The 22,241-nt window shown below is 37.1% G+C and overlaps 2 protein-coding genes across 3 annotated transcripts; one reads left to right on the top strand and one right to left on the bottom strand.

Moving 5' to 3' along the window:
* Positions 1-764: 764 nt before the first annotated feature.
* LOC119835501 (procollagen-lysine,2-oxoglutarate 5-dioxygenase) lies at positions 765-21,225 on the bottom strand. Of its 2 annotated transcripts, none has more exons than XM_038360379.1 (13): positions 20,978-21,225; positions 13,112-13,343; positions 11,529-11,701; positions 11,134-11,301; positions 10,124-10,509; positions 9,739-9,890; positions 9,009-9,233; positions 4,356-4,497; positions 3,834-4,016; positions 3,647-3,751; positions 3,069-3,215; positions 2,097-2,211; positions 765-1,603 (listed from the first exon to the last, which is right to left on the bottom strand). In XM_038360379.1, exons 1-13 carry the CDS (start codon positions 21,096-21,098, stop codon positions 1,434-1,436), a joined length of 2,319 nt encoding a protein of 772 aa, XP_038216307.1. In that variant the 5' UTR covers positions 21,099-21,225; the 3' UTR covers positions 765-1,433. The 2 variants fall into 2 exon arrangements, with proteins under 2 accessions (XP_038216307.1, XP_038216308.1); XM_038360380.1 differs by lacking the exon at positions 20,978-21,225 and adding an exon at positions 15,264-15,962.
* On the top strand, positions 5,804-7,691 carry LOC119835505 (immunoglobulin domain-containing protein oig-4-like). Its single transcript, XM_038360383.1, has 4 exons — positions 5,804-5,966; positions 6,043-6,114; positions 6,384-6,533; positions 6,749-7,691. Exons 1-4 carry the CDS (start codon positions 5,868-5,870, stop codon positions 6,905-6,907), a joined length of 480 nt encoding a protein of 159 aa, XP_038216311.1. The 5' UTR covers positions 5,804-5,867; the 3' UTR covers positions 6,908-7,691.
* Positions 21,226-22,241: the final 1,016 nt, after the last annotated feature.

Here is a 22,241-nt window from a genome sequence, read left to right as displayed (position 1 = left end):
ATATTTGCATTGATGATTACTTATTACACTACTATGCATTTCAACATTTAGTTTTTGTTGTTGCCCACGGATAGACAAAGATCGCTTGTTAGTTCGGATTAAAGTAGTTTATGTGCTAATCTAATAATTTATCTCTGTGCCAAATTTCAGATATATCCGATGAGCTGTTGTTGGCAAGAGTTACAAATATCTACCCGTTATTATCACATTCATATGTAAAATATTAGTAGGATAACAATTATAACTCTGCTATGATATAATAACGTTGTGTTGTAATGTTCAGAATAATGTTTACGCGCCTTTCAAAATGATCCGAACATGAACGCCTTACGCAGTCTCTCGTTCCTCTTACAGAGTACTTTTATGTATTGGATCTTCCTAGTGCCGGTTAGGTGCAACAAACTTTACCTGTTTATGTGTTGTGACTTGGATCAAGCAGCTGAAAACTGACAGTTATTAATCAATCTAATCATTAATCAAAGCTTGTACGGGGAAAAGAAATCCTTACATATCGCGATAAAAACGCGTGTCCGCTCGCTCCTCACAAATGCGCGACCTACAACTAAGCGATTCTTAGTTATATTGATGCAGACACATATTTTCCTCGCATTAATGTTATTGCAAAAGTTAAAATCCCAATTTCCTCAGTATCTTAGTTGAAAATAGCATCAAGACCGGTTTAGCGATTTCGACGTTCTGACAAACAGACTCTAGCTACAGTGTCAATTTCGTCCTTATAATGTGGATAAAATAAAACACCACACTTGTATGCTTGTAAACTTTATTTATTAATCAATATTCAACCATTACAAAGATCTTTGGCAAACAAACATTTCTATGAAATATTTATTACAATAAATGCACTGGAGTATGAAGCGTTAATAAAACACAATAAAATAATATTATGTTAAACAATATCAATAATATCTTAAATGGTCGATCATCATTGTTTCGTCCCGTTTTATATCATAAAATATCTTCTCTTCATAAAACTAATAGGAAATTGCAAGCTCACAAGCGATAGATATTCTATTCGCAAATATTAATCTTAAATCTAAATAAAATTACACATACTGCATGTACGTCATCAAAACAAAAAAAAAAATGCTGAAAATTGCATTGTTCTCTTACAATGTAAATACATTATTAGTAAAAACTATATCATAAGATATGTTAAATAAAATCCTAGTACTGTCTCCTTCAAAACATGATATTTTTTATACGGATAGTGCTATGAATTGAGAATGCTTATTTTTATCCAGTGCTATTTTGAAAACCATAGCTAAATTATAAAACTGAATAACAATAGAGATATGCTGGTAATTTGCGCAAGTGTGGGTGAGTTCGCACACAGCTCATCTACACAGCATGCGATACGTGTGTGTGCGTGTGCGTGCGCGTGTGCGTGTGCGTGTGCGCGTGCGCGTGCGCGTCTAGGGGTCGACGAAGGAGATCATGATGTAGCGCGTGCCGGAGAGCACCCGGAGCCCCTCGTGGTAGTGCGTGAGGCGGCCCGGGTGCATGAGCAGCCAGCCGCGGCGCGTGTCCACCACCGAGCAGTTGTAGCGCAGGAAGCGGCACCCGCCGCCCGTGTAGTCCACCTCTGCCACACAAAACACCTCGTCATTCATTATCGTGCCTTCACTCGACTCATACAAAATAGTATTTTCTTGTGTTTGGTTTTACGCGAGTATTATACATTTAGAAATTAAAAACTTTTCAACGGCAGACAGTCTCCCCGTGACCACGCTCGCTGTAAAGTGTTCGAAACGTCGGGTTAATAATATAATGAATAAATCGAGTTTAAAATCCGTTGAAAAGTTTTTAATTTCTAAATCATACAAAATAATTAAAACTTGTTATATTCAATATTATATAAAAATTATATGATATAAACTCCGTTGGATGGTTTATAATACGGCGCAGTTGTTGTAGTTTTGGAGCAAATGCGTATGAGATATTTCCTCAATTTATCTATGAATGCAAGATAACGTGTTTTTGTGTCTGGAGATAGCTATATTCATGTATGACTATATGAGATAGTTTAGGAAACAGTCGGCGAGCGCTCAAACAGGCAGCATGCGGAGCACACTCACGCGGCGTGTTGAGCGCCAGGTTGATGGTGTAGGTGGAGGAGTCGTGGTGCGGCCGCAGCGAGGGCTGCTCGTCGGGCCGGTAGCGCACCACGAAGTTCATCAGCGACACCGGCGGCTGCGAACCCACACACCCACTCGTTACTTTCATCCTCATATATCGTATCTCTTCTCTTTATATGACATATTGTAAGAATAAAAAAACATGCACGATTACTATGTGGACCGAGTGAGGCTTCCTTGCGGCGCAATATTGCACATGATGTGCGATTGACACTTTTGAATTATTTAAAAGTTCACAATCGAATTTCGGTCATTTCTGTACATGTATACTTAATTAAGCGTATTTAGAAGTTGTTAAAAATCTAAGATTGTTTAATAAATACAGCAATGGACTGATATTTTTGACCTATCTTATACCTTTAAACGAGCAATTCTTGTATATATATATATATATATATATATATATATAATTGGGATCTCGGAATTGGCTCCAACGATTTTCATGAAATTTAGTATATAGGGGTTTTCGAGGGCGATAAATCGATCTAGCTAGGAATTTTTTTTAGAAAATGTCATATTCGTGTTTTATTCGTGTTTTTTTTTCCCTGACATCTATTGGTGAATAGTAATACTATTTTGCTTCGTAGACAGCTGGACAACTGAAATAATGTCATATTCGTGTTTTATTCGTGTTTTTTTTCCTGACATCTATTGGTGAATAATAATACTATTCGCTTCGTAGATAGCTGGGCAACTGAAATAACACAGGCACTTTTTATACCGATATTCCTACGGGATACGGACTTACGCGGTTTCAACCGCGGGTCACAGCTAGTTATTGTTTAAAGCAAGTCGCTTAAAATTTTTCAATACTGTCAATTGAGTCCAACTAATCTGGCACCGACACTATATTCTACAACAATATAGCCACTTACAGAACACGAAAAGGGAGCAAATCAAGAAGGCACTCACGTCGTGGTAGTAGCCGAGGAAGACCATCTCCTGCAGCGGGCGCACGTAGCGGCGCAGGATGTGCAGCCAGTGCGCGTCCAGCCCCACCTGCTTCATGTGGATGTCGCGCGTCGGCACCGCCTCGTACCCGCCCTCCAGCCGAGTGTCCTGCACACACACCACACACCTCACACCACATACCTCACATCTCACACCTCACACGTACACTTCACCGTTCGCATCTCCTTCTTCGTCATAAAAAGACGAAGATGAAAAAGAAGATAGTGACGATACGTTTCATAATAGTTAAGTATATAACCTAAAGTAAATAACCCTTTATTGGCACTTGGCCAGCGTGGTAGATTATGGCCTAAACCCTCATAGGAGGCCTGTGTCCCAGCAGTGGGAAAATGAATGTGAATAGTGGCTAACGTCAATGTAACTAACGTACATACTTTTTATCTTCAATAGAAAGTTTCCCAAAAAAATTTAACTCGTCCCTGCTATTGGATTTTGTAAGAACAAGTGTCAAGAATGCCTTCTCAAAAATGACATGAACAGAGCGAATAATAATGCGAGTTCACATAACGTGTGTTCACCTTGTTGGAGCCGTCGCTCCACTTGCCGTACGCCTCCATGATGTCGATCCACTCGGAGCAGAAGCGCGCCGTCATCAGCGGGAACCAGTACACGTCGGGACACGGCTACACACACATACATACTTAGCATCAATTAGTACTATCGTACACTTTACAGTGTCCAATAAGCTACAAAGCGTGTGCCCACCATGCTGTGCTGCTTGCCCTCGTCGAAGTTGCGCCAGTAGTCGGGGCTGATGTAGCGGCGCTCCCAGTCGCGGCGGTTGTGCAGCAGCTGGTACATGTCGGGGTGCGTGCGCGTCGGCTCGAACGACTCCGGGTCCACCAGGTGCCCCATCTCCTCCTCGTTGCTCACGTGCATCATTATGCCCTGCAACCGTGTCGCACCTCGTTACTATTGCAACTCATTATTCCTAGAATCAATCTTCTACATAGTTTACAAATATGGGTGAGCGAGCACGTGGGCCAGCTGACGTAGAGTGGTCAGCCCCACCATATACACCATAAGCATGTGCAAGTCAAAGCCGCATTTCGTATGGATGATATTTTCCAGTATTGTAATAAACTCTCAAAGTATAAGGAAATGTAAATATTATTCACGATAGGGGACAGAAATGAAACAGTAACATAAAGAAATAATATAATAAGTGAGACATTTGCATACATATTACAGAAAATAATTCAGAAAAGTAAAGACAAGAGTACTCACAAGATTCCTAAGACTCTCGCAGAAGGCCATGTCGGCGTCGACGCCCTCCTTGCTGTAGGTGACTCCCTTGTAGGCGGGCTTGCGGAACAGCTCCATGTTGAGCAGGTAGCAGTTGGTGATGAACGGTACGTTCCAGATACCCCTGGACAGTCCAACGCATTTTAGCTTTTAGTTAGCTCCACTGTAGGTGCATAATGTTCATTAAACTTTCTGGCTCAATTTGTGTGGAGTTGCTGCTGCTAAGGATTTACTTTTATGCATTTAAATGTACGTGGAATATTATCTAATATATAAAATTCTCGTGTCACAGTTTTCGTTGCCATACTCCTCCGAAACGGCTTGACCGATTTTGATGAAATTTTTTGTGCTTATCCGGTATCTATGAGAATCGGCCAACATCTATTTTTCATACCCCTAAATGATCAGAGTAAGGCAGAACAGCGTTTGCCGGGTGCAGCTAGTTGTTATATAACAATGAAAACATTTTTCATATTATTATATTTGCGAAATGATTATTCCATTTTCTTCATTCTTTAGATATTAGAAAGATTTTCTAGTCATATGATACATTGAAATTTTATGACATAAAAATATAACAATCAATTGTCGAAAGCCCAAACTTATAACATCTATATCATACTCGTATAGATGAACACGATAAAAAAAGCTTTGGCTAGTTATTGATTATAAATTACTAAAATGAAATCTGCATAAATCGCCTTTTCTTAAACCGATCATAGTTTAACATGATTATTAAGAATATGAATTATATAAGAATATGAATGAAATAGAACAAACGCGATAGTTACATAACGCAGTTCAAAGCGATAAAAGAAACAAACATTGAATTATTATCTGCAGTGGAAAATTTATGTTATTTCCATCCCAAGTGCTATCAGCGTGGTGTCATTATGGATGCGGGAGGCCGGGAGCAAATCGCCCGCCGCTACACCTATTGCGTCGAAGCCATTAGGATAACTGCTCTATGTACCTTCGAGATCAGTGCTGGGAATCGATTCTTTTTAGCATTTAGAAGGCGCACAGTTTTTAGTTATTACTTAGACTTTTATACTAAGGCCTCTGTAATGACTCTATTATACAACTTTGTAACAATTTGGAACCGCGAAAACTTCAATTGAATTTTAGAAGTCTTATCTTTTAATGTTCGTTCTTATTACAACACGATTTCAAAAGAATGGGCAATATGAGATTCGTGAGTTAGTTCAATTTTAATGGGTATAAAATGTAATAGTTTTATTTTTGACATTAAATTAAGTTATTTAAACTGCACCCTGATGCAGTGCCATTTTAGGACACTCGTGTGTCAGTCATGGCAGGTACTCGCCCAATAGGTGGCATCCTTGGAGCCGCGTTTCAATGACCCGATTGTTAGAGCAGCTTCAAAGGAAATTGCTCCGGCGAAGGGGAGCCGCCAGCCGAGCACCTCTCATTAGCCAATTGATCGCAACGCGAGGGGCATTCGTAAGACTGACACTGAACAAGCGATACACCATGCTGTTGAGGAAAGCTCTGCTGGCGCTCGCCGTGTGCGCGCTGCTGCTGCCCGCCGACGGCCGGCGCGGCAGGACGCGCTCCAGGAACAAGTCCAAGGTTGCCTAACTGTTACGCTCGCTTTGCAATAATGCAACTCTCGCCAAAACCTCATTAATCGTATCGTATTCGTCAGGTGCAAATCGGACTGCCGATTACGGGCAAATACAGAGATCCCGAGTCGGACCAGTACTACAACAACAATGATGTGAGTATTTATCCACTTAAATCTGTATACTCCGATGCGACATTCATTGCATTTTACTACTATATACTACAGTTTGCAAAGCCCATTTTGCGATAGATGATTTCCTATATAAAAGTTGTTTCATTTTTTTGTGTTTAATATTGTACATGCTGTTATGTATTGAATGCAATAATTTGTAAGACTAAATCACTCGATGGCAGCGTTTACTTGCGTAAGAGACGCGTGATATGTCTGTATGTCGGTATGTGTGTACGTTTGCGCGTGTGTAGGGGGCGAAGATCCTGCTGGCGTCGCACTTCGACTTCGAGTACGTGCTGGGGCACAAGATCGCGTTCCTGTGCACGGCCAAGGGCAAGCCGCGCCCGCAGATCACCTGGTTCAAGGACGGCGTCGAGATCTTCGCGCACCACAACTTGCACGTAAGACGAACGTCACACGTCTCCATTTGTATTTGAGAAATATATGCTCGGGAAAGCTTTTTTACTCACGCTTCTTATTAACATTTTTCCAACCCTTATTAAGAATTTTATGTAGCATAGCTCAGCAATATACGCCAGGAAGCAATTTGCAATTTCATTTGCATTCATTCAATGTACGGAAACTTGAACTAAAATGTACGCATTCGCTGGGGCAGATCCACGAGTGGCTGATCGACGAGGACCGCGTCAAGTCGAAGATCGAAATCGACCCGGCGACGCAGATGGACGCCGGCGTGTACGAGTGCACCGCCGACAACATGTACTCCATCGACCGCCGCTCCTTCAAGACCGACTTCTCCATCGCCTTCGACTAGCCCCACCCCCCACCACCCACCCCCGCTCGCGGGCAGCCCCTCACACATCATCCCCATATCTCTATTGTCTAAGTAAACTCAACCTATACGCCCCTTCAGCTCGAATGACTCCTCTGCAGTCCTGACTCCTGACTAACTTAGCCTGTATCATCTCTGTATAATATAAGACACCTCCCATTATGTTACGTAAATCTTGGTCATTTAGAAGTATGATATCCAAGACAGCTTTCCGAATGATCTGCAATAACAAAGCTAACCAAACCCTAGAGTTGAATCATTGTTTGTTTAGCCTAAGTAATAGTTTTTACTAAAAATAGTTATGTATGCTAGATATAAAGATACGCACATTTCGAAGCGATTCTGTTTTATATATGTATTTATGAAAAAATATATAGTAATGTAATTTTACATTTATTTAGTTTGTTTGATAAGTAGTATAAGTAGAACAATAGCATAGAAATAAGCAAACAGCGTAAGTAAACATTTATATGCATACTTCAATGTTCAAAAAGATATTTTAGTGTCAAGTAAGATCAAAAACCAAATTTATTTTTGTTTATTTCGGATAAAGTTAAATAAGTTATTTATTTATTTAACATATTAACTGTAGTTATATTCGTTGTTATAATGTATTCTTATAATTAACTAATTTTAAGATGTATGTTTAGTCTCGCATAAAGAACAAATATTCATATTGTTAGAGAAAGAACTACACTGTATATTAAATATTTTAAAAGCCACACGTGGAAGAGTAGTCTGTACGTGAAGCGCACTCTAACTCAACAGTAAACGTGGTTATTTTAAACAATTTTGTTTCATTTCAAATTCCTCACTTCATTAGCATCGATTTAGGTTAAGGTTTTTTTTTGTCAAAATCGAAATTGAAAGTAATGTAACATAATACAAAGCTATATAAGTATTACATGAAATATAAAATGTTTAACAATCTTTATTAAAGCAGAAACTAATAAAATAAGCTAAACGATGTTGCTTTGTGCTGCTAAACGATGACCATAGAAGAAATTTCTAGTATATTTAATTCAATCAAAGCAATTTAAGCTTATTAGAACTAAATATATAATAGAAAGCAAAGATTATCATTTTGTTTTCGTTCTCACAGTGAAGCCAGATCAAATTATAACATTTATAAACCAAATACAATCTGTCGCTCATTCCCACAATTCAGTATAACGTTGAATTTATGATTTTATACCGAGACCAGCGTTAGAGCAGGCGATGCACTTGGTGTGAGGTGAACACCGCCGCCCGTATGCAATTTTTAAAAATGTTAGGGGCGTTACGATTGCTTTGCCGGTACTATAGGGATACATTTAATATTGAGGACAATGTCAATGTCGATTGTCGAACAAATATAAACGAAAAGTGCATAATTTAAAAGTTGCTTTAATATATTGGGACGAAATCAAGATACTTAATAAGCCTAGTATAATGAAAAATAAAATAAATGTTGCCATATTTTCAAGAATGTCCATTTTAATAACATTTTTCGTAAAATCGTAAATCATAACTTATTAAATACTTATTACTTATTATACGTTTTGACAGGGTCACACTTGGCAACTCCAAGTTCAGCTATCTGACATAAAAAACGTTTCATTAACTTTAACGGTAGTTAACCACATAATTAGAGTTTAATATGTGTTCCCCAATAGGCATTAGCCACCTATATTATATTACTCTCGAGAAAGTACTGCATATTCCCTTAGCATTTCAACAGTTTCTCATTGTAATTATTAAAAACGGTTAAAGGAAAATATTTCTTTTGCTTCTTTATTTACCAATACTTTTTTTAGTTCTTGTGTCAATTACTAAAATTTAGACATCCTATATTACTTTAACATGTTTTGTAATAACTATGATTTCGGTTGTTGATAAAACGTTAAGATTATAAAAAAAGAAACATGTTGATCAAAATCCTACATCCACAGATTAAAAGTAAATTTAGTTTGTCACAAGCCTTGAGACCATTATTATATATCGGTAAGCGGTGTTGCGCATGCGCATGCGCATACGCATGTGTGTGTGTGTGTGTGTGTGTGTGTGTGTGTGTGTGTGTGTGTGTGTGTGTGTGTGTGCTCACCGGAGTTGTCCGCTGACGATGTGCATGTAGTCGGGCGAGCGCGCGTAGTAGCCGTCGGCGGAGAGCGCGCCCCAGAAGTTGGTCCAGGGCTGGTCGGGGCGCGCCAGCAGCGGCGCCAGCGCGTCCACGCCGCTGGCCAGCAGCCGCCGCAGCGCGCCGCCCGCCAGCCGCGCCACGCCGTCCACCGCCAGCAGGTAGTCGCACGCGCTCCCCGCGCACCGCTCCCTGCCAACACGCCGCACACACCGCCTCGCTTAGTCGCCACGCGATACACTTCATACATATTATGACCGGTTGAGCTATCGCTGGATGCGTTGTTTAGCTTATCTCTTAGTTAAAATGACAAAATAATGTATGAGAACATACGTCAAACAGTCTTAAATCTGCCATCGGCAGCAGTACCAGACAGCAGAGAGACCTATTCTTAAACTGTATTTTTTTAACAAATAAATTAAATCGACTTCAAATTATCACTTTATAACATAGCACGTACCAACTTTCAAATAAAAAAAGATATTCATAAATATCGGTTCACCGAGTAAAATGTTAAATTATTTTACATTAAATTGGTAAGTTGCTTTAGAGATAAGAAAAAATATACTAAACATAAATGCACTGTGTACTAGTTAGTAAGTAGTAAAGCATTAAGTCGTGGTACATATCTCAAAGGATTTCTGTGTGTAGCATGTTATGTGCGGTGTGCGTGTGTGTGTGCGCGTGCGCGACTCACAGAGCGAGCTTGCGCGCGTCCGCCTCGGACAGCAGGTCGGCGGGGCGCACGCGCTTGGCGCTCGCGTACAGCGCCGCGTGCCGCTCAAACCACGCCTGCACCTCCTCCTCGTGGTACTCCACGTTGTTGCGCAGCACCAGATCCAATTTTTTCTATCGCACGGTAAGTGTACATTAGATACGCTCATTTTTCTAATATTGAGGATTATTCGCATATCGGAAGAGAATAACATTCTATTTTGATAGATATTAACTTTTCTAATAAACATAGCCAACCGAGAAGGTATATAACAATTCAAACTTTACTTGAGGCTCATCCGGTACAAGGGTAAATCTAAATACGACCGGCCACGAGCACCAACCGAAGATGAAGAATGACGTCACACCTTGGGATAATCGTAATCGAGCAGCGACTGCAGGAACTCCTCGAGGAAGGGCGTCGGCTGCTCGATGAAGACGGCGAGCAGGACGCGCGGCAGCAGCGCCTCGTCGGCGGGCAGCGCGCGGCGGCGCTCGGCGCACAGCGCGCAGCGCGCCGGCGTGCGGGCGCGCGCCAGGTAGTTGGCGAGCCGGCCCAGCGCCAGCTTGGCGGGCCCGTTGCCGTGCAGCACCAGCGGCCGCGCGCCCGTCGCCACGTTCTCCAGCCACGCCTCCGCCTCGCCCGCGCCCTCGCCCGCGCCCTCGCCCGCGCCCGCGCCCTCGCCCGCGCCCTCGCCCTCGCCCGCGTTCTCGCCCGCGCTCTCGCTGCCGTTCGTGTGCAGCTTCACGTCCGCTGCGATACAGAGGCAGATATCGTTATACTATTTACGATTACTTGTTTTTGAAAGTAAACAACAAAAGTCCTACGAATTATTAAATTAAAAAATTAAAATATATACGTATAGAATATCACTGAAGTAGGGTCGTTCCTTTATTATTTTATTATCTACAGATCTCTGATGGATGTCATGTGTCATGTTGGGGTGTCACTGCCAATAGATAAGGTGAGATTTTATTTTTAACAGATAAATCAAATTCCTGAATAAACTGTATTCTAGACTAAAATAAAGACTTTAAATGTTGTTTTTTGTTATTTCAGGTACATAGTTTGGAAATTTTTGTATCAACATGTAATGTTAATTTGTATTTCATTGTATTAAAAATAAATGTTTTTGTTATTTCCAAAACGCAATTTCGTCCTTATTTTAAGAAACTCTAATATTATTATTTTATATGTAGTATGTACATCCAATTTTTGTTTTGATAAAAATCTAAACAAATTCTGAATGACATAATAATAATTATCTATTCCACCTCAAGGCCCGCTTGAATAGGGTATTTTTTAAATTTGCTTCACCTTGAAAAAAAAGAAACAGAAATATACAATGTTCTCGCACGGAAAATATAATATACTGACAAAGTTGCCCGTTAAGGTTCTGGAAGATCTGGCAGGTGTGGTCGAGGCCGATGTCGAGAGCGCTGCGCAGCTCCGCGTCCAGGTACAGCTTGGTGTAGTACAACTGGTCGTCCTCCTCGTCCGCGATGCTTTTCGACTGCAGCAGCTTCCACACATCTTCGAGGTAGCCTGTACAATAATGCAGACAACGATGGAATGATACTCAAACATACGGGAATAGAGTAAAATTGAGTAAATATGTCCCCGTAAAATTATATAATACTCCCACCCTACATCGGGGTACTGTGAGCCTGTCGACTCGCTAATAGTCGATGCAATAGAGCCACCAAATTATTCACCAAAATGTGAAACCTATAAAAATACCACCGATAAATCCAGCAGAGATAAAAGCTCACCGATGAATCCGCCCGAGTTGAGATATGGGTTGGGCACCGTGGTGTCGGGGTACTCCTTGGCGAGCGCGGGCTCGGGCCAGCAGAAGGGCTCGGCGGAGAACAGCACGCGGCGCCCCGACGCCTCGAACTTGTTCACTATCTGCTCCGCCTCGCCCAGGAATATCACGTCGTAACTGCACACACCACATACCCGACTTTAAGACATCACAATTAGCTCGCGCGCCAGTCAATGGTAAAGTAAGAGTCGGACAGACCGACTCGGAGGAATAATTCTCTTAGTTATGTGAGACAACAATTTTAAGTGCATTCGAAATATATGTAATTTATGTTTATAGACAAGCATGTCGAGTAGATTATGTAGAAAATTAAAAAAATATATGTAATAACGTTTTCTAAGTAACACACGCTAAGGCATAAAAAATTTAAGATTTTAATAGAAATAATATAGTCCATTAATCTTTGCAAGCCAACCATCCATCTGTTTCAACTGATAGATTACACTTTAATGCTCACAAAGACACAAATACTTTTTTTAACATACATATCATAATTAAATAATAGAACTAAAAATGAGAGCAATGCAATACAGAATCTGGTGTTTGTTAAGCAATGTATTCGTGATGTATGTAAACTTTACATCATTAACAGAAATGTTTCATTTTCACTTATTAATTTTAGCTTTAAAAAGAGAATCTATAAAATCTGTTCACTCAGCAATAAGTTCTGCAGCTTCAAACAGAAAAAAATACAGTTAAATTGAAAACCTCATTCTGAAATTGGTTGATAAAAATGTTTTATTTATCTTCTAGAACACCGCTAATGCTAGTATATTGTAATCTTTATGATTTTGGAATATTTGTGGTAAATTATTATATGGGATTGGTATATTCTAGATTCATATTACAATTTTATGGGTAGTTATTCCACATTTATCCTTAGCGTTTGTTTTGCCATGTTTAATTGTCATGTTTTGTTTATACTGAGTATTAAATCAAACACCATATTTATTTTAAGCTCATCACGTTACACATATAACATATATATATACAATTTTAAATCAATTCTTTTTTATTCTGGATGTTATTGATATACACTAAACATTTTTAGCACATATTTATTTGTTAATGATAAGAGTTATTATGTCAATGAATTGTAATAGATTTCATTTAACTGCCTTATCAGAAAGTTCAAAATATACTGACAAAAATTGTACATTATTAGGTACAAAAATATGACCCCACAGAGTTAAAGTGATAAACTCTACTTGATAAAAACCTTTTGGTACAATAATTTACTGTAATCATATTAATATAAGCATTGCTCACAATGACTGATATACTATCTGTTGTTTTAGATTTTTATTTATATGCTTAGGATAATGTTCATTAAATAAGTAATTTCTTACACACAAATAACAAACATTTAACTGTATTAATAAATATTTTAATAGTATAAGTATGAGTGTATGTTTATTTTCAGACTACATTATTTAAACACAATGTCTGTTGACTGTTACAATATGCAGCAACTATGTATGATGTGAAGATTTATGCAGTTACCAGAGTCAGGTAGCTCAGGCTTACCTGTCAGTGAACATGACAACCATGTCTTTGTTATCACCCTCCATCAGTTCATCAACTTTTTTCTTGAGCAGGTTGACCTTATGGCCCCCTCCAGGGAAGGCCATGTTGCCTCCTTTCCACTCCTCGCCCATTCCCAACACCTCATAAGAAATGCCGTAGACTTTGGCTGATCTTTCGTAGCGCTGGAGGCCATGGTTGTCTTCAGTCGCTACAGTCAATACATGAAGATTTTCTGTGGAGAAATAATATGAATTGTTTAATATTTTTTTAAAGGAACAACACATATTTTATGACGTTTTAAAGAAACAGAACCCATACTTAGATTCTTCTACTGGTATATTATTAGCAGATGTATTTACAGTGATGATTTGTAAACTTATAGTAGGTTAAATATGATTATAACAGAGTTAAATGAACTTTATGTCTGCCCCATATATAAATGTTAAAACTATGTTATGACAATTCAAATATTCTTCTGTAAGAACCCTATTTTTTTTTTTTAATTGTATATATTGCAATCTATCAATTTATGAGATATTCAGCAATATGTGGAGTATTTTATTTAGTTAAGCTGTCTTGCACGGAAGCCATCCAGTGACTGCCCCATTTATTCTTAGATCTCTCAGAGTAGGTCTTGAGGAATCTTTCTTTTTAGCCCTAATTGAATAAATAAATGTTTGAGTTTGAATTTGTGTGTATTTTTTTACTTTTTCCTTAATAGTATCATTTCGGCAAACTGCATCACTCACAGAAACTCAATGATAACAGCACACAAGCTATGAGTCACATTGCAATGAGCCTGATAATTCATTTAGATGTTAAAGGGATACCACAAGCACCAGATACCACATGTTACAGGAATATATATCATTCAGCAGTTATAGTAGAAACAATATAAAACAATAGCCATTGCAGGTTGATAAGAAAATGTATAACATATATAATGTATATATGTATGTATTCTAGAACTAAACAACAACAAATATAGAACATTATAACTATCAATTATATACAAAACTAGCTTTTGCCCAAGGCTTCGCACGCATCAATTCGGAGTAGTTTAATAGATGTTATTATATAGAAACCTTCCGTTTTAATCACACTGTCTATTATATAAAAACCCCATCAAAATCAGTTGTGTAGTTTTAAATATTTAAGCATACATAGGAGCATAGAGACAGAGAAAGCGACATTATTCTAGACTTTGTAATGATACATTAAACTTAATAATTTCGATAAACTCAACTAATTAAAATTAACAGGAAAAACAAAAGTAATAATTAAACTACAATTTTTGCATTCGCTAGCTGTAAGTAACTTCATAACTTTGAAAACAAAAGGATAAAATATTTTCATAGCTGCCTATAAATATACACAACATAATCATTTCCTAGAAAAAGATTGATGAGCAAGCAGAGCATGCACAGTTCAGTGTTTTATTACATTGCCCCAAATAGTTGCTATTTAACTCCCAGTGTGCTTCATTGATAGTGTAGATAGTTTCATTTGGGAGATAAATTGAAGTACATTGGGCTAACACATTCATTTAATATCAATCAAAATATTTATTACACAACTCTCTTTGTATTTACTATTATTCAGTAACTTTGTGTACATGTTTATATTTAATTATTATTATGATAGACTATACATGTATTAAATGTATATTATAAAAAAAATTAAACATTCGTTATATTGTTAGTACTACATAAATAATAAAGAGAATGGCTACATCAATAATCCATTCATTCAGAAATTATTGTTTCTTTAATAACATAAATGATCATTGTTAAATTTATATAACAATGCAAACACATGAATTGTTGATAAAACAATTCAAGAATATTAAACCTTATGAAAAATGTAATAGATTGAAACACTGAGTTTTATTATGTTAGCAATAATACTGAAAGAAACAAATACCAAAAAGCTGCAACATCATATTCTATAGCTTACCAAAGTAACAAATTATTTTATTGACGCTTATATTAAGTTCAACTTGAGACATAGCTGGACCATATGATTTTGAAATACATTTTAAATACAAGACATACAAGATAATTTATCAAATTATCGCAGTGCACATAAAAAACTATACATTATTTATAAGTAACAATTATTATATGCTATTTATATTAAATAAAGTATTTACCTGCAGTCAAACCGTGTATTCGAATAAATAGGAAAACGAAACACAAATAACTCAGTAATAGTCTCATGATTCCAGTTCGATCGGTTCAACGGCACGCAACGAACTCGTAAAATTGGGAACACTGAACGACCGGCCGGCGCGGCGCTCGTAAAGTGTAAGCCGCTTCCGATATGATAAGCTTCTGAACTGTGCTCACTGGCCAGTGCTCGCTGAAGTCGCGGCTGACCGCTGCGCGCTGCCGACAATCGCATCAACAGATAACCGAGCTTGACGCTTCCTCCCCGTCGCCGCTATGAGACTATGAGCTCACCGCGCATATGGTTTTATATTACATTCAGCAATAACATTAACGAACAGTCAACAAACTCGCTCGGTCACTGTTTTGATTTATGGATTTACGTTCACACACTATATGTATAGCGAATAGTGAACTGGAAGTGACTGGGAAGTCATAACAATATCTGTTTGTTTTATTTTTATACGTGATTATTCTTTTGCGATTAAGCGAATGGGTACAATTAATGTTTTGCAGATTTTCATTAAGGAGTGTACATATTTATTACTTATAAAAATTATTCTAGTTGAGATTTTTTTTACCTAATATTATTCTATGTTAAATTGATAACATTTAGCGTTTTATTAATGGCACTTCAACATTTTTACGTTTTTTTCGAAAAACAATTTATTTATGTACACAAACCATCTGACATCTGTTGTCATTTGACAGGGCCTAGGGTTGCCATTTTATCATTCAAGGGAGAAAAATTAAATCGTACTTTGTCTTAACAAATAAGCAAGCTTGCTTGTATAAACTGTAGTATTTTACTTAGTAGGTTTTTCAGCAGAATACTGCTTACCTCAGAACTAATTAATATAGGCATTAAGCTCATTACCTATACTCAAATTTCAATTTCAGTTTAAGTAAAAACAATCTATATCGATGAAGAATTAATGTGGATCATTGACTAATTAATTACCAATAAGTAGATTAAATAAGGTTTATAAAAAAAATATATTTTATTATAATCCATATGTTCCTGTACTGCACTGTGCGGTGATAAGAAAAATTAACATTTCTATTCAAACCAAAAAAAAACAAATGTTTTTATTATTTATTTAAGTCCTAAAAATAATTATGTAATTTTTACATTTACGGTATAGTTTTTCCAGAGAGAAGATTTATACAGTTTCTATTAGATATTTCACAAAATATACAATTGTATCCCTAGGATTTGTTGTGTCCCTAGATGTGTGTATATATGTATCATAATGGAAAATCCCATGGGAAAACGTTTCGCCATGACAAAAAATAGCCTATGCTACTCTCTAGCCTATCAAAATCTCAAAAGTCATATCATACAAAGGCTTTGTTGCGACTTGATAAAAAAGAAACAAAAATCTCTTTTTTACATTAATTAATTATATTTTATGACATTAGTAATTTTAAAAAATATTAGATGTTTGGTTTTTCAATGAAGTTCTGGATTTTTTTTTTGTGAATTTTTTAGTTTAGTTTTTTTTAGAGGTAGTCAAAACTCTTCTCTACGGTAATACGATTTTATAATCTAACATTACTGTACCTTAACCCTAGGCAATATTTGATATTTCATCTAATAGCAATAGCAACCTTTCATTGTATGAAAAGGTTGCTATGATGAATGATGACTTTAAATAAAAATAAAAGTATTATCAAGCACTCCAAATAGGAATAATTTGTAACTCCAAAAGTGTATATTCAAACAAATTTCATGGTATATAAGTATAATGAAAAAAATCGATTGCAAATAGGATACAAATTTCATATTACTTATTTATAGCAATAACGTATATCTCGATAAATCTCAACAAATTAGTGCCATGTTATTGTAGCATTAGTTTCATTTATTTTACACGTTTATAGTAGTATTTTCAATTGGAAGCATTTTAGTTGCGGTTGTAAACATTACATTACAATATATTATATAAAGAACAATCACCATGAGCTTTATTGGATACAAGATTACCGTTTCCTATTACATGTTTTGTAAATGAACTCGAAGATCTAATACGGTATTTCATTTTAAATACCTTCGTCTATTGGAGATTTTACATCCTTTCATTTATTGTATTAATGTTCATCATATTAATACAATAAACGTCTGTATCTGTCCGTCTTTTTAGTTTTTGTAGTCCCCCTAGAAAAATAGAGATTAATTCCAGACAGATGACTTTTATGGTGAGATATAACGGATTAGTATAAGGAGAATAATCTTTCAGGAGATGAAGTAACAATTATTTGTCTATTTTCAAAAGAATTTTGGGGGATTCCCCAAAATTATCTTTGCCAAAATTTAAATTTTATTTTAATAAAAATTTATTTATATATAATTCAGGAATAACGAACTCAAGCAAAGGAGTTTTACTACGAAATCCGCAGGAGAACCATCTGGTTCTCTCTCGGTGATCTACCGATATATAAACATTTATCATGCTGCCTACTCAAGACTACTCAAGATTCTAGATTTGTCGATAAAATATGCTTTTTTTCATAATTTCATTGTACCCAAAACATATTTGCCTAACAAGATTGTCATCAGCTATTGGAAAATGAATTGTTGCACAACGATATATGTCATAAGACACAGTACGCCCTGCGTGTTACTTTTCGTTTAAAGGTTTTTGATATGCAGCTTGGGATTATGGCCGAGCTCTCTGCTCGATGTATCGAACATAAAAGTGAAATTTTCAATGGAGATTCTACTCTACAATACACCTATTATTAGCCTTCCTTTCATAAGTGCATCTGAGGATTAGAAACCCCAGTAAATCCTAGGAAAGCAGTTTATGTATATAATAGGACGATATATTTATGTTAGTTTAACAAAAATGAACACATGCTTTCATATTATTACTTTCATGGTTAAATCTGAGGCTTTGCGTGTGTTTGTCTATGTTAGTGTGTTTACAAATATCCAGGTGTTTAAGATTCGTCTGTGATACTGGCTGCTTCTTTTGTAATAATAAACTAGTGAAAATTAACCAAAAACCGACTATGAAACAGTGAAGAAAACTGTTTCACAAACAAAATGAATGGATCTCACCACCTCTACTGTAAAATGGACGGTATATTTTTTACACAAAGGGAGAGACGACAAATTTCAAAACCACCAATTTACATTATAGATATTTTGAGGTGAGCATTTCCGATTTAGGTTAAGGTGCTTTTTCGATATTCTGAAAGAGAAAAGAACTAGCACGTCACCTGATTATGGGATTATTTCGTTCTTCTTAATCACAATGTTTACAAAGAACGTTCATTGGGCCGGCATGAACAGAGCTTATGAAAGATTCCATACTCTATAGCACTGCAATATTTTCCAATCGCAACTCAATACAAATCAATCCTTAAATAAATGCTTCTTGTGCGTCTAAAATTGTATTACTGCTGATCGAATAGAGCCGTTGACCGCCTCACGTTGCTCTCGTTGTTGAGAAACGAAAGAACGAAAGAACGAACGAAGAACGAACGAAACGAAGTGGGCCTTAGATACTAATGCTACGCTCGTGAATAGCTTCGCGTTACTGCTATTTTATTCTCTTTTCCAGTTTTCATTAGCTATGGTACGAATCCACATTACGGCTGGGTCGGCCAAGATTACATCTTATTTTCCGCGGTATAGTTTGTTTTATAAAAAATGTTACATCGATACACAAAATTATAAATAAAAACAAACATTTAATATAACAATACTGGTAGACTTCAAATCTGTAAAATTTCAGAGTGTTGCGCTATTTTCAAAAGCAACCAAACATGACTTGTAGTGAGATGTCAGTACATACAAATGAGACCTAGATTGTTATTTATTGACAAATATAAAACTGTCCCGGTTTTTCGTCTTATTTTTCAAATTTGGAGTAGAGTTTTCATCCATATTCATAATATTTGACCGTAACGATCAATGCAATACTAAACTGCAGGTGTGATTTTAACAGATACATTTTAGTCGGTTCGAATCCCAGATGTAAGAAGTGAATGTGTTATTCCTATTCAAAAATAATGGAATCGTTTCTTGGAGTAAGATTTTCTATTACCTGTATGTATACAACAAAGATACTCCAACAGGTTGCTTTAGCTGAAACTATGCTGCTCTTCGGCATTACAGCGTTCAAAAGAATATTAGTTGAGTAACCACACGATTCCTCAATTATTGTTAGGATAGGTCAAGATTGATAATACTTGTGGCAAAAAATTACAGCATGATAAAATTGGAGTGTTATATGAAAATTTAAAGAAAAATAAGTCAGGGGCAGATTCGTTTGCGGGTTTACTGTGATTTTCGAAAAACTGCCAGTTCTATGGAAATAAATTAAATGGCAAAATTGTAGATAAAAATATGTATTAACTAGTTCCTGAGATTAGTACGTTCAAACAAACTCATCAGCTTTATAATAATAGTATAGACATAAATAATTTCTTTCTCCGCTATTCCGCAAAATTTTCAAAGTTATTATACGTAAATGAAAAACATGAAATTATTTATAAATAAAAATTAAAATCATAAAACATGTGATTTTTCAATGTTATTTGTATTGAAAAATTGCCTTTCATTATCTGCTTTCACTGCTTTCGTACATTTTTTTTTGTTAGTTTCGCTATCAACTGTTTACCTTTGTGTGAAATTAATGGCTTCGTCAGAGAGAACGTTTTTGATGTGGCAGTCGAGCACGCTTCGGCACGAATTAAGCCAACTCACACCGGGAAGTACCTTGATACTTGATAAGTACCCCCGGCTTGAAATACTTAGTAACTTGCTACCGTTTTTCTACTGTGAGAAGGGGAGCCGGAGACACGTATCCTTTTCCTCATCCTTCTCAGTCCATTCCTTCTATCCATCCTTCAATATAATAAAACGTAAATATTTAGTCGAGTCAATGAATAAAGCAATCACATCCGCCCATGAAAATTCGCAGTGATCGTGCCTCTGCAAATGCACTGCCCGCTTTTAAGGAGAAAAGGATGTAAATATTAACGACTGAAAAGAAGGAATGGACTGGGATAGATGAGTTCTGGGAAAGAGAACGGGCCTCCGGCTCCCACACGTTTTCTGTGAGAGTGTGGTAGTTCCCCGGTACGAGCTGGTCCAATTCGCGCCGAAGCGTGTAAAAAGCTGTTAATTATAACTCGCTCGCGAAATATGCAATTGATAGCAATGTTAATTTACATAAATTATATCTCAAAAACAGCTTAACGTTTTTTAATGATTTCTGTTTTGTATCCACATGGATTAGGAGAAAAGAGCCGGAGAGAGCAGATAGTATTTATATAATATCCTCTATAACCAATATATGGGTATACCAATATATAAGTAAAAAAATCGCAATTAAAAACATTTTCGCATTTCTTATATTCGCGATCGCTAATAAGTAGAACAGAAAAATATTTGCGTGATAATATACTAATAATTAGAAAAGAGTTTGTGTGAAATTATTTATAAATCTAATATATAAAATTCTCTTGTCACAGTTTTCGTTGCCATACTCCTCCGAAACGGCTTGACCGATTTTATTGTAATTTGCTAATATAAAATTGCTTATCCGGTATCTATGAGAATCGGCCAACATCTATTTTTCATCCCCCTAAATGATAAGAGTAAGGCAGAACAGCGTTTGCCGGTTCAGCTAGTAAACTATAAAAGTAGTTGTAAACAAATGACCTAAGCCGTAATGTGACTTACTCTCGGGGATATGAGTACGCTGGCATTGGAGGCGCTCGCAGCGCTGGGTGCAGTGGGGCTGTAGGAGATTGTTGGCGTAGGCACAGGCCAGCAGCAACGCAGCCAGTCCGGGGCGGAACATGTTGCCGCGTGAACGATCGCCGCGGCACTGCCGCACGCTGCGTGCTGCCCGCCGCACGCGCCCGCTTCCGCCGCTGCTAGGGCTCGCTCACAGCGAAGCCTTACACGCTCTGCTGTGCCATACATCCTACATACCGCCTTGCTACAACTAACGGTAGAAACACTTATCTTTAGTATTCACGATATGACCAAATAATTCTGTTAGCACACCTCATTTCCCGATGTCGTTTTTAATTGGGGGACCCACGAATCCCTTTTCATACGCCTCATATAATCAAATTCGAAGTAATGTAAAATTAAGTTTTTGAAATTTGAAAAATGTGATTTTTTTAAATGCTATAAGCAAATACTGAGCTGAAATAAGCAAATACTAAAGCAATAACTGAGCTGGTGGTTCACCTGATGGTAACGATCACCACTGCCCATGAACATTCGCAGAGGTAGATGATGTGGATGGATACGAATTATTTGTTTAATGTGCCTAACAAAAATCTATAGTAGAATTAACAAATGCTATGACTTTCCTTTGCTGTGTCATGTTTGGCCAAAAGCACAGTTGTAACAAAGTATGCACAAGCCCTTAGAGTGACTTCAAACCGAAACTAATTCACCGTGAAATTATAGAAAGTGTCGAGTAAAAGTCGATCAATTTTTTGCGAGCAATTCCGCGCTCTAAAACTTAGTTTATCGCTAACTTTTGTCTGAGAATCGGGTGAACCAACAGTTATTTGATGTCGTTCACCCGATAACAACAAAAACTGACCAATTGTTCAACTATTTTAGACCAAATCGTTCTCAAATTTTATAATACCTTTTAAGCATACCTCGGGCCAAAATTATTTTCGTATGATTCATACAAAGGAAAACATTTATTTTATTTATCTTGTTGGTAGGGCCACGATCCCATTCCTGTAGAAATTTTGATATTTTGATTGAAAGTGTTCAAAGTGTTCGTTTGAGTTAACTTTTATAGTCTAAAGAGTTGATTGGCTGAAACAGGTGAAAACTGATGGAGTAACGCAACAAGTCACATCCCAGACAAGCTCTCTCAATTTTCGCTGCGTGGCTATAGATGAGTGCTCTCTGGCGTTGTCATGGTGGAACACCACGTCTTTTCTATTCACCAGCTCCAGCCGGCTTTCCT

This window comes from Zerene cesonia, chromosome Z, assembly GCF_012273895.1.
Source record: "Zerene cesonia ecotype Mississippi chromosome Z, Zerene_cesonia_1.1, whole genome shotgun sequence".
In the NCBI taxonomy this organism is placed as follows: domain Eukaryota; kingdom Metazoa; phylum Arthropoda; class Insecta; order Lepidoptera; family Pieridae; genus Zerene; species Zerene cesonia.
This window is presented reverse-complemented; position numbering and strand designations above follow the sequence as displayed.